Source organism: Festucalex cinctus, chromosome 13 (assembly GCF_051991245.1).
Source record: "Festucalex cinctus isolate MCC-2025b chromosome 13, RoL_Fcin_1.0, whole genome shotgun sequence".
Lineage (NCBI taxonomy): Eukaryota > Metazoa > Chordata > Actinopteri > Syngnathiformes > Syngnathidae > Festucalex > Festucalex cinctus.
The window spans coordinates 18,933,914-18,947,291 of NC_135423.1; the positions used below are offsets into that span (position 1 = coordinate 18,933,914).

General features: G+C 38.2%; 1 protein-coding gene and 1 long non-coding RNA gene across 4 annotated transcripts in view; one reads left to right on the plus strand and one right to left on the minus strand.

Moving 5' to 3' along the window:
- The window catches only part of pde2a (phosphodiesterase 2A), a 162,549-nt gene extending 152,106 nt beyond the window's left edge, over positions 1–10,443 (plus strand). For all 3 annotated transcript variants that reach the window (XM_077540310.1, XM_077540311.1, XM_077540312.1), the window contains exons 20-31: positions 263–340; positions 440–562; positions 670–740; positions 2,030–2,152; positions 2,244–2,331; positions 2,777–2,824; positions 3,330–3,404; positions 3,486–3,585; positions 4,249–4,361; positions 5,400–5,438; positions 5,543–5,649; positions 7,578–10,443. In XM_077540310.1, the coding sequence (XP_077396436.1) occupies positions 263–340; positions 440–562; positions 670–740; positions 2,030–2,152; positions 2,244–2,331; positions 2,777–2,824; positions 3,330–3,404; positions 3,486–3,585; positions 4,249–4,361; positions 5,400–5,438; positions 5,543–5,649; positions 7,578–7,812 (1,200 nt within the window). In that variant the 3' untranslated portion in view covers positions 7,813–10,443. The remainder of the gene's footprint in view (positions 1–262; positions 341–439; positions 563–669; positions 741–2,029; positions 2,153–2,243; positions 2,332–2,776; positions 2,825–3,329; positions 3,405–3,485; positions 3,586–4,248; positions 4,362–5,399; positions 5,439–5,542; positions 5,650–7,577) is intronic.
- Positions 6,900–13,180, minus strand: LOC144032845 (uncharacterized). Its single transcript, XR_013287810.1, has 3 exons — positions 13,000–13,180; positions 11,832–11,903; positions 6,900–8,118 (listed from the first exon to the last, which is right to left on the minus strand). It is a non-coding gene; the product is annotated as an uncharacterized LOC144032845 (long non-coding RNA).
- Between the last annotated feature and the right edge of the window lie 198 nt (positions 13,181–13,378).

A 13,378-nucleotide genomic window follows, 5' to 3' on the forward strand; every position in this document is an offset into this window, starting at 1 on the left:
ATTAAGTTTTCCACCTTAATATTAAAAACTCTTCCAGTGTGTGAATGTTAATGACTGCTTGTTTGATAGGTGATTTAGCCATCTAAATGTGAGTGTATTGTTTACTCTCAGCTGGATGTCCCCTCAAGAAGAATGTTTTCACAATTTATTAATTCTCACCGTATTGCTGTTGTGATATATTTGGGGTATTACTATTACTATTACTACTACTATTTTTTTTTAAATGTATCCCTCAGCAATTTCTGTAACTGTTTGTCCTTAGTCGTTGCTCTACAAGAAGGTCCATGAAGCTCAATTCAGATCTCACCTGGCCAATGAAATGATGAAGTACCACATGAAGGTACACTTAAATTTCATGGCACTCAGTCTCACTCACATGGGAATGAGTTTGAATCTTGTAGCTTTTGACGTAACATCATTCAGTGTGTGTATGCTACAGCTTTCAGAGGACGAGGTGAGCAAACTGCTGGTAGTCGGGATTGAGCCGGTAAAGATGATCCATCCCTGCTTTGCTGAGTTCACCTACACGCCGCGCTCGCTACCTGATGAGACCACACCTTTGGTAAGCAGAGGCACTACATGAAGAATAATCACCTGTATGGGGCAAAATGTATGAAAGAAGTGAATGGATGATTGTACAGCAATTTTTTTTCCTGTGTGTTCCTGCAGTGTGTCCTCAGCATGTTTGAAGACATGGGCTTCATCAACATGTACAAGCTCGACCGTCAGACTCTTGCCAGGTCTGCACTCCAAATGCAGTAATATCTTGCAGCACTTGACACACTATGCACCAAACAGTTGGGTCAAAAATAACCCAATTATGGGTCAAAAATGGACAGATCCTCTACTTTGGTCAATTTGACCCAACTTTGAGTAAAAAATTGGGTCATTTTGGATCAAACAACCCAGAAAATTGGGTCAGGTCCTCTTCTTGGGTCAGTGTGACCCACCTTTGGGTCAAAAATTGGGTCATCTTCAATAAAACAACCCAGGAATTTGGGTCAGATCCTCTATTTGGGTTAATTAGACCCAACTTTGGGTCAAAAATTGGGTCTTTTGTATAAAACAACTCGGAAAGTTCGGTCAGATCCTCTGCTTGGGCTAATTTGACACAAATTTGGGTCAAACATTGGGTCCTTTTGTATAAAACAACCCAGAAAGTTGGCTCAGATATTCCAGACCCGACATTATGCATTGATTTGTACCAAAACAAAGAAGAAGAATGAGAAGAAGAAGAAGAAGAAGAAGAATGAGAAGAAGAAGAAGAAGAAGAAGAAGAAGAAGAAGAAGAAGAAGAAGTTAATTTTGTATAAAACAACCCAGAAAGTTGGGTCAGATCCTCTGCTTGGGCTAACTTGACACAAATTTGGGCCATTTTGTATAAAACAACCCAAAAAGTTGGGTCAGATCTTCAACTTGGGTTATTTAGACCCAACTTTGGGTAAAAAATTGGGTCATTTTGTATAAAACAAACCTGAAAGTTGACTTAGATCCTCTACTTGGGCATATTTGAACCAACATTCTGGATTTATTTATTTTTGTACAAAAAGGGATAAGTTTGTATATAACAACCCAAATAGTTGGGTCAGATCCGCTATTTGGTTTAATCCTCCAAATATATTTGGGGTCATTTGACACCATTCAACCATAGGGCTAAATGTGTTTTTTGAGAACAGCAGCCCTCCTGTTGTTCTTGTTCTTGTTAATTTGACTCAACTTTCGGTCAAAAATTGGGTCATTTTGTATAAAACAACCAGACAATTTGGTCAGATTGACCAATAATGTGGATGGGCCAGTCCATTTTTTCACCATAATTGGGTTGCTTTTGACCCAACTGTTTTTAGAGTGTGTGATTTTTTTTATTTTTTTTATTTTTTTACCTAACCATAATGTATTTTCTATCATGCTTCATGCAAAATTATATCTGATAGATTTAAAACTTCACTAGATTTTGGCTAGGATTTATATGTACTGTTTTTAATCAGAAGAGAATTTCTTAATGAATATTGTGTTTTACTTCTTTGGATAGGTTTTGTCTAATGGTCAAGAAAGGCTACAGGGACCCGCCCTACCACAATTGGATGCACGCATTCTCTGTCTCCCACTTCTGCTACCTGCTCTGCAAAAATCTTGGGCTGCGCAACTACCTCGAGTGAGTCTCCAACCCTGACCTTGAATAAGCCTTCACGGTGATGCCACTTGTTGCTTGTTTTTAATCTATTTCTCCTCCTCTCTTTTTTTAGGGATATAGAGATTCTAGCTCTCTTTGTCTCCTGCCTGTGCCATGATCTGGACCATCGCGGGACCAACAATTCTTTCCAAGTGGCCTCGGTGAGAACATATGAGTATATCAGGTAGAATAATCGATGTGATGACGCACACGCAGGGTTAAAAGAAGGAGTAGACCTCCCGAGCGTGAGTCATAGAATGAAGTTTCATAATGCATTTCCACTTCTAGGCTAAGAGTGGGAGTAGAAACAAGAAGTGTTTGTCAATGATATCCTGTGGGATTGTGTCTCACCTCCATGGGACACAAAATGTCATTGCGATTGGAAGCCTGTTTGTCTGTTTCACTCTCATCATGTATAACCCCCCCAGCCACTTGCTATTCCGAGATTCTTCTTAAAAGAGGCTCACAGTCTCCAATGAAAGACTGGTTGTTGGGTTTTTTTGTTTTTTTGGGGGGTGGGGGGCAGAATTCCGTTGTTGCTTTTAAAGCAATGCAACATATGCGATGAAAATCTGTGTTTCATTTGTTGACTGTCTCTATTTTCAGCAATCTGTGCTGGCTGCTCTCTACAGCTCAGAGGGATCTGTGATGGAGGTAAACAATCAAATAGCAGGAATGTGTGATATGGAGCCATGTTGGTAGTAACAACTTCAGAAATGGTCCTAAGATTTAGAAAAAAAAATAATAACCAAACAATTCACAACCTAAATGAATAGGAGATGAAACAAGGCAGCTTATGCTCTTTTCAAACTGTTGATGTTTTTTTTGTAGGTGTTAAGTTTACTGTTAACAAAAGTTAATTGTATTTTGTGTCAATTGATTATGATAAAATGTTACTTAAAATAATGCGTGCATAGTACTTTGTACGGTTTATGATTTTTGACAATTTCCATTATTTGTGGGGAAAAAATGTCCAACAAACTGGAGGTTGAACCCAGCTGAGTAATTTTGTTATTGTGTATTTAGTGACACCTAGTGGTCAAAAACTACATCTTCTGCAGCCATGGTTGTGTTTGTTCATTTTTAGTACCGTAATCTGATTCAGCAACAACGATCCTTTCAGGAATTTTTTATTTTTCATATTTTTTCACCCTGACAGAGACATCATTTTGCCCAGGCCATCGCCATTCTGAATACTCAAGGCTGCAACATTTTTGAGAAGTTCTCCAGAAAGGTGGCATCTATAAACAATTCCATTTATATGTATTTGCTCTCATTTTTGTTAACTTGGTGTGTCATATTTTGCTGACTTCAGGACTACCAGCGTATGTTAGATTTGATGAGGGAAATCATTCTGGCTACAGACCTGGCTCATCACCTTCGCATATTCAAAGACTTACAGAAGATGGCTGATGGTGGGTACCAATGATGATGATCTGACATCATCAATTATTACTTTACCTTTAATTCATTCATTGTCAAGGTGAACATATTTACCAAGGCTGTGTCTGAATGATTACAAAAAACACTTCATAACACAACACACGGAGGTACATTTTATACGTGTATACTGTAAATTATTATTATTATTATTATTTTATTTATTTTTTTAATGACTTCCCTAATTAATAAAATCTAAAGTGAGGACCTTTCCTATGAATTTCTACTTGGAGAGGCAGTAACTTACTGTAGTTTTGCATAATATAATTGGCTATTACCACTTGACCAATGGTGTGTTACGAGTGTATGCAATCAATTAAAAGTCATCCTGGCTGAATGTCTACAAAATGGAGTCTATATTGAGCTGCTCGAGCAATTCAAGGACATTAAAAAGTTGGACTGACTGCCTGTCTGTCACGGACTCACATCGAGCCATACCGTTCTGATTCTTTCTTGGCATTTGTCCCCCCGTTTCAAATACACAATCAGGTAATGTGCATAATGTTAATTAATATTGCACAGCCTTTCAAAGCATTATTGAGAGCCAAATAAACTTAGCAATTTTCGAAATTCATTGCATCTCATTTGAATGTTACATTTGAAATATGGTGACTTTATGTGTGTTTGTGTGGCTTCAGATGGCTACGATCCGAAAAGCAGTACTCACCGCTCGATGCTGCTGTGCCTGCTGATGACATCATGTGACCTGTCAGACCAAACCAAGGGCTGGAAAACCACTCGCAAGATTGCTGTCAGTTCTTCATCTTGCTCATTTGTAATGAATGTACTGTATTGATGTGAAGCACATCTGCTGCCACCATATTTGTTAATATAATCTTTAATGACATTGAACTGCCTCTGCAGAGTCCTCAAAGTTAACCAGCAGTACAAATGAGTGGACAGCAGGTGTTGCTAGCACATTTCTTCAATGTTTTGTTATTGAACATTCCTGGGGGAAGTCTATCCCCCCAAAAATTCTTGACAATAACATGTTCGATGTAGTTCAATATGAGTTAACCAGCAAGATCCAGCAGTTTTTATCAATATCAGAAGTGAAAATGACATCACCGTTGCTCAAGGTAGCAACCAATCACAGCTCAGCTTCATAAAACTGGTGAGCTGTGATTGGTCGTTGCCTGAGCCCTAAACAACTGTGATGTCATCTTCAGTTGACAGCAAGTGGCAAAATGGCCGCCACCTGAGATGGATAAAAATGGCTGGATTTTGCTTCATAACGCATATTCCACAAATGTAATATTAATCAGAGTGTCATGTTTAGACTAGTGAGGTCACATATTATTGTCAAGAAATGTTTAAGGTTGACTTCCCCTTTAAGATTTGCAAGTGCCAAGTGATTATACAGCAACATTAACCCATTTCTGACACAATAGAGATTATGAACTGCTTAGTTGTGTACAAGCATGTAGTCTTTTCTGTCAAGGGGATTGTGTGAACATCAATGCATGTAGGATTATCATTAATCTTGCTCTGTCCCCTTTTCAACACCAAATCCCTAACCCTGAATTCAAAACGACCTCAAATATTGGCTTTTATTTGTATTACAGTAACTTACTGTATTGTCATGATACCACTTAAACCAGCACTGAACATTAGTACTTAACTTCATTCACGGGACTTGTTTAGAATGAGTTTATGTAGACGTCATGAAATGTTTCATAGATCAAATAATTAATTTGTACCCCTGGTGATTGCTTGCTAAAAGAAAAAGGGAAAAAAAAGCATAAATGTGCTGAATAAGCAATGACATGTCACTCTGTGCTGTCCACAGGAACTTATCTATAAAGAGTTCTTCTCTCAAGGAGATCTGGTATGTGCCCAGGCGCTGTCAAATAAATTGACATATTTATCAAGTGTTTGCAGCCTGTGTGATTTAACACAATAAATGTTGGGTATGTGTGTGTGTGTGTGTAGGAAAAAGCCATGGGGAACAGGCCCAGCGAGATGATGGACAGGGAAAAAGCCTACATCCCCGAACTCCAGATCAGCTTCATGGAGCATATCGCCATGCCCATTTACAAGTGTGTACCAAACAAAACTGTACAAGAAGCACTTCATGCACCGACTCACATCATGCACTGTTTCACATCCTGGTCAGGGTCAACGTAGGAATCTCCACCAAAACAGAAACGTAATTGTACTGACTTGTACGTGTTAATTTAGACACAACACCCTGCAGTATCATCAGCAGAGAACAGTTTTAGAGTTGTGCATTTTTAACCAAATTGGGCCACATTTTAAATTCTAATAAATTCTAGAAAGATCAAATAAAACTGGACTAATTTTTGCTAGTAGCTCAAACTAGACTAATTCTGCTTACTTGTTGGAATGTATGAGCAAATCCAGAATATATCAAGTAAGTTGCATTGTGGTTGTGTACAAACGGGCATTTCTACTTAGTAAACATACTGGGAGATCAGTGAAACAAATGTCGTGTATGTAGTTAAGTGACATGCAGTATCTCGCTCCCCATTACCAAGCGAGAACCAAAGTAAAATGTGAAGACAGTAGAGCCAAATCTCAGGATAATTTCCTCAAAGCTTGGCAGAATGGACCGAAAATGAGAATACATGTTGGACTCACATTTGTTTAAATGGGAGCTTTTTTTGGGCTGAGATTCAGTTGGCTGAAATATGTATTCACCATCTGCCAGTACGTATCAGTTTGATGATCAGCTGGGTTTTGTGGTCAAACCTTGCTGCCCCCAAGTGGCCAAATATATTTATAGCAGTTGGCACCGCATTTTATGGCAGCGCCGTAGTACATAAACCTGCACAGGTCAATGACATCCAATTCAGCCTATATTAAGAAAATGCTTTATAGCCACTATAAAACTCATAATATTGCACTATGTCATACTGAGAGCTGTGTAATATTTTTTTCCTCATGTTGTACAATACACATCTGTACTTTCTACTCCTTATTTTGTCAAAATATGTATATATTTTTTTCAAATTTCTTCGGATGATGCCATCAGGTAGAGTTGCCAAACAGTACCGTACTTTAGCTGTACAATAATATGGCTCAAGTAAAAGTAGTTCTAATAATTACTCCAAATTATGAAAAATAGTACTAGCAACTACTGAGTGACTTCTGATGTATTTTTTTTTTCATTCTGATTTTTTTTTAATGAAAATTGAACATTGAATTTTTGCTAAAGTCAGCGAACTTTTTTTTATTTTGTAACGTCAGCGAACTATTGGTTTAAGAAGCAGTGACATCATGACATCATCATCGTGTGACAAAATTCTTTAAAGCTTTTTTCTTCTCAGCATGTATAATAAATGAGGGTACTACTTTCAAACTAATGCAGAGATTTATTTTCTTGTGCTTAGCGATCAAAACAGGTATTGTATATAAATGACAGTAAGAATTCATTTTTACTTTATACTTAAAGAAGTCGAGTCAAAAACATTTTTAATAATTTCTTCTGTGTCCCCACTATAAGCACAGCATACTGATTAATATTGCGTTTGTGGAATATGTATTATTAATAAACTTGCTGCCAAATAGAAATAACATCACAATTGCTCAGGGCTGAGATAACAACCACGACTCACCTGTTTTCTGAGTTTGGTCACGTGAAGCTCGCAAGCTGATCCGTGATTGGTCGTTACCTGAGACACTGTGATGTCATTTTGTAATTGACAGCAAGTGGCAAAATGGCTGCCCCTTGAAATGCATAAAAACAAGCTGATTTTGCTGCTTAATTTTTATTCTGCAAACAACATTAATCAGAATGTCATGTTTAGACTAGTGGTGCCACATAGAACATATTACAAAGATTTTTTTTTTTTTAATTACATAAGTACAGGTAAGGTGTACTAAAGGTTCTCCACCATCAAATCAGTCCCAGTTATTCCAAAGTGGACCAATGAAAACACTTTTAATCATGCAGAAGCCTCATTACCTGTGAAAGTGACATCCTTAATTCATTGTGTTCTATTAGGCTGCTGTCTGAACTATTTCCCGGGGCCACGGAGCTCTACGAGAGGGTGGCGGCGAATCGAGAGCAGTGGACCAAAGTGTCCCACAAGTTCACCATCCGGGGGTTGCCTAGCAACAACAGCCTAGACTTCTTGGACCAGGAATATGAGCTACTGCAGTCCCAGGGCGCTTTCGGGAGTGACCACCTCTGCCTTAATGGCTGCCTTGACGATTGTGAAGGGGGTCACGGCCAGTGATACCAGTAGCCCACCTTAAGGGGCATGAAGTTGTTTTTTTGTGGTCCAATAAAGAGGCTTAGGACAACCTTTTAGTGGCCTAAAGGAGGAGGGGTCCCACTGCTACTTGTCAGTGACTTTGAAGCTTCGCAGCCGTGCAGGACGGGCAGGACAGGACATTTCCAACAAATCCAATGAGACGATCGAAGTGAAAATCTGAAGTGGTTTTCGTGGTCACATGCTTCATGTTGCTCGTGTCCCCAGTTCACGAGCGCAGAAGGTGGCACAGCGACAACTGGAACCAAGTTCATACGTGCAGTACTCATCCTGATGATTAAAGATTGTACAAACACATTAGTGACACACCTGAACGTCTTTTGGGTGGGGGGCTACGTTGTCATGTAAACATAATACAAAGTGCTTATCATTTGAGTGACATGTTGATGATTGTGGATATTGATTTGAATAGCTGAGTCGTTCACACACAAGCAACTGCCATCAACTTAAGAATGCTTGTGATGTCTTTTTCCACATTTTTTTCGCTATTTGTTGAAAATGACAATGCAGTCCATGTTTCCATGATAATGAGAATATTTTTGTATTAAATAATTAGAATTATACAGTCCAGCATTTCATTCCTGCTTTGCCACAAAAATCCACAAGGGCGATTTGTTTTGACTTCTTAAGCCTTTGGGAAAAAGTTTGACAATCACTCCTCTATACTACCGTCACATTACATTAAAATAATAATAATCAAATTCAAACCGACACTACAACACTTGCCAACTTTTTTGTTACTCTCCTCACAGAACCACTAGCGATGAAAGTGAAGCCCTTTAAACGATCCATCCCACCTGTTGTGTAAATGAGCCATAGTTGAGTGTGCTCCACCAAGTGTGTCATATGGATCTGCCTTATTGTGCATCTTTGCTGCCTTTCTTAGAGCTTTTAATATATACCAACTGAAATAAAAGAGCCTGTTTATTATTGTGTATTTGTTATAGACATAGCTTGACTATCAGTGTGTTGACTGAAGGACCACCACACTCAGACAATGTATATTTGTGAAATAACCTTTGTAAAGACCTCGGCTGTTGTGTCATTTCACCCGTGATGCAACCATTTGGCAATTACTGGCCAAGTGGTTCGGTGTGGCTAAAAGAGAAAAAAAAAAAAAAAAAAAAAAAAAAAAAAGGAATCCGAGATGTAGCCATCAATGAAAATTATTCCCAAAGGAAAAGTTTGAACCTTCTTTTCTGTTTTTCAGCTCTCAGATTGTGCCTCATTTCCAAACGTTGGGAGTCCTGTGTTAAACGTTGCACCACATTTACCTTGTTTTAAAAATGCTGCAGCTTTTTGTGAAGCCAACCACTGAGTTACACAACATAACTATCTAATGGAGAATTCTGTATGTAGGCTGTGTGCGTGCGTGCGTGCGTGGATGGGGGAGAGTTCATGACCAAATGAGTGCATGAAAAGTGTGGCTGTGTGGGTAGCAGGGAAAGAGATTCCAATTAAGCTAGTGCAGTCTTTTCGGCTTATTTGAAAAACGGTGATGTTATGTTCCTGATAATGCCAGTCGGGGTGGCAGAAAGTAAAGAGCGATGCAATCAGGGGGTATACATGTACTGTTTGTCTTTCAACGTGTGTCATGTTGGTGTGTGTGTTTTACTTACATTGGAATACAGCATGGGTTGACTGCCTTGGTTCGAGTCTTTTCTACTAAAATGTTTGCAAAGGGCATACTAGTATACCTGTACTACACGTGTTTTTACGGTTACTCTCCCACTTCAGCGTTTACATTGTTCCATAAGTTCATTTGAAGCAACTGTCACGTATATCAGCCTTTTTCATGTGCAATATGAAGTGTGAGTGAAAATGTAAATTCCTTTGCCTCTTGTTAATTTATTTCCTGACAATTGATCTTCCTGAGGCTTTTTGAGAAAAAAAAATGTCTCCGAAAGTTCAGATGTCAGTATCGAGTGCTTTTGCGAGTCAGGGCTATTAGTGCTAGGTGAAAAATTTGGACTCCCTGATCAAGCTTCAGAATTAAAAACTAACTTTGTCTTCATTCTCTAAATGTAGAGTGATGACGTGGGCTATTGTTTATATCAAATGTTTTGTTCTTCTGCTACGTCATTGCCAGCTTTGATATGTCCCCTTCGGTGTTTGAAGGCAATCTATATGTCTCCATCACAAAGCAGCAGGAAGGCCATTGCAATACTCATCTGTGACTTACATGGTGACAGTGGCAAAAATATTGCTGTAAATAGGAAGGTTTGAAGGATACGTTACATTGTCTGTCATTATTACAATGGGACATATTTTCTATGTAAAGTGCTTCTTTTGAGTTTCCCTCCACCCCAAATCCTCCAAAGTTGAGCTATCAAGACACAGGGGAAAAGAAAACTATGTGTATTCTAGATTTCTGATAATGCAGCACAAACAGGAACCCAATCGTATCTGATACTGTATAAAATAAATTAATACAGGTGGATTCTTCTTTTTTTCTTTCCTTTCTTTTTTTTGAGTGAGAGCTTGGGCTATATCTTGACTTTCAATGAACAATGATATATATGGAGGGAAAAAAAGACAAATGGATTACTTTTGTTTGGTTCATTTGTGGAATAAATGTGATGAAAGGTGTCAACATTACTGACTCCAAATGTTCTTTTTTAAACTTCTTTTAAGAGAAAAAAATATTAGCTTTGAAGAAGGGACAAAACTATCAAACTAAATTGATCTTAATTTTAGTTTTACGTGACTTGCCAACAACTATAACGAAACCATGTGCTTTCCTCAATTACATTAATTATAGATGAAGCAAAAGAATATTGTCTTAAATACTGGTATTGTACTGATAAAACGTTCACTTTTTTCTGTCTCCAGCAAAGGATACGCAAAAAGAAAATCTAAGTAGAGTTGAACACATTTTTTTCAACCAGGTTCCACTTTGATAATTAATTCAGTTCAACAACCAATAAATTACACTGTTAGTCAGACTCGCGGAGCATGTTTAAAAACATAATTCATTCTGCTAATTTAAAGTGCAGGAAAAGTCCAACAGCCAGCCAATTGTGACAAAGCTGTAACAAGTCTATATCGTCCATCAGCCACAGACAAATGCTAAATGGACTGCGTTTTATATAGCACTTTAACTACACCATATGGTGCCCAAAGCGCTTTACAATGTAAGCCTCACATTCACCCATTCACAAGAGACAAACGTGGCCTAAAACAATGAAGTTGTTGACATCAGATGATGATGGTAAAAGTAGTAATAATAAGTTGTTGTTGTTTTAAATGAACAGTGTTTTTTGGTTTGTTTTTAGCATAAGTATTGAGCTTGTACAGTTTGCTACTGAGTAATAAATACATACTAAATTAGCTAATAATGGGGAAAATTTCACCAAAAATAATTTTTTGAGGTAACAACTAATTATTCTCTGTAATAAGGTCATGGACGGGGAATATCTTGCGTCTCTGAATCTCAATTACACAATCACGTTCATCTATGACACTGTTCTGCTCTCAGTTTATTTCCGCAACATCAATATCAAGCAACAAGATCTCAAACGCAGTTAAGTTTACCTGCCTGTGTTTGCGCATTTTTACGTCATGTAGTGATCTTGGCAGGTAGGGGAAATAGTAGGGGTGTGCCAAAAAAATAGATTCATAAAAGAATCGAGATTCTCATTTATTAATTGAATTGATATTAATACAGGGTTATTGCAGGAATCACTCAGTGAAATTTTAGACCCTTTTGTTTTAGACCTTTTTAGACCATTATGAGAAAAATTTTAGACCAACTTCACACCCGACCGAAGACCCCTAAAAAAAAAAATTTAGACCTAGGATGAAAATATGTCTGTTTTTAAGACATTTTAGGCCTAAAATTTAACTTTCTGAATTTTAGACTTTTTTTTTAGACCCAGCGGGAACCCTGTAATATGCAAAAATCGAATTTAAATTAGAAATGAAGAAGAAGGGGAAAAGGCACTTGTAGCCCACATGCTGTTTTTGTGGAAAAAGGCACTTACACTTTAATGTCTCCATTTGTTATTTTGTCTTGCAAAGCAGACTGGAGTAGATCATGGCAATGTTGTGCATATCTGTAAATTGAAGCAGAAATCGTTTGTAAATCAAATAATTTTGAATCGAAAATCGTTTGAATCGAGAATCGAAAATCGATTTTGAATCGAATCATAGACCCAAAAATCGTAATCGAATCGAATCATGAGACAGTCAGATTCCCAGCCCTCGGAAATAGACCCTTCCAGTGTGACGTCACATTGAAGCGCGCACCTAGCGGTGGTGGTCAGGGCGTCAATGCGAGTGCATTAGAAAACAATCAGTGTGATCTAGAAAATAGGTCAAACAGTTGATAAATCAACTACCAATGCTATGATGTACTTGTGTGCGGCCGACGGATGCTCTCTATCTCAAACGGAGAGGAGATCATTCTTTCGGCTGCCAGCAGCGATTCTAAACCAGGTGGAAGACAGTGAGGAGTGAAAGACAAGCACGAGGCTAGAGCGACTGCGAGCAAAACTTCAACGCAACTGCTTTGCACCCACAAAAAGTACGAGGATATGCTCAGAATTAGTTTTTTTTTTTTCTCTTTTTCATATACAGCTGGTCATAAAATTAACCTCTGAATGTAAATTCGAGGCAGACGTGATGAATAAGCCATATTATCTTTAGTGAAACAATCATACTTTTTTGCACGTATTAAAAGTCAGTTTGAACAAAAAGTTAACGATTTAACACGATTATTACAATTAACACTTTAACTCGGGCTTGATTTCTGCTGAGGAATGTGTAGTAAACGACGTGCGGTATGTTTGTTAGTAGCTAGCAAGCTATGATAACTCGAAGACTTCGATATACAGCAATACACAAACGGACGCGAACGATTTCATGAATAACAATTTACACCATTAAAGTAGTGATCGACATACTGTTTCAACTAGAAACAACATACCGTTATGCTTCCACTTCCACTTTGCCCCCCAACAAACTCATTTATTTTTTGTAGCTAGCGGCTAGCCGAAAATCAACCTCTCTACATTCATTTATGGGATGTTTCCCCTCCGGGAGGCGCCGCAGACTGTATACAGCAAGACGAGTTTATCCGGACACAAACGATTTCATGAATAACGTTTTACACCAGTAACCCGTGTCAACCAAAAGATAAGTAGAACATACATTTGCTGCTACGAGACAAATATTGTCGTGTTGAACGCAGCCGACATCCTTCACCCATCCAGACACAAAATAGTTATAAGAATCCAGGCTCTTTATAGCGTCAACGTCCTCTCATGTGTAGGCGCTCTTCTTTACAATGAGATCATTTAAAGTATTGTGATGATAAGTTATTTGGGGGGACGTTGTGGCTTGCTTTGACCAGGCCGATGGTGAAAGTAGATACCCTAATAAGCGTATTTCAACAATGCAAGTAGAAAGTACTGTTTTCGAGGAAATAAAAGGTTGGTTAAAGCACTAAAGTACATACGCAAAATATCTACTCAAGTACGGTATTTGTATTTGTACTTCATTACTTCCGCCTGACCTCACTTTACCTAGA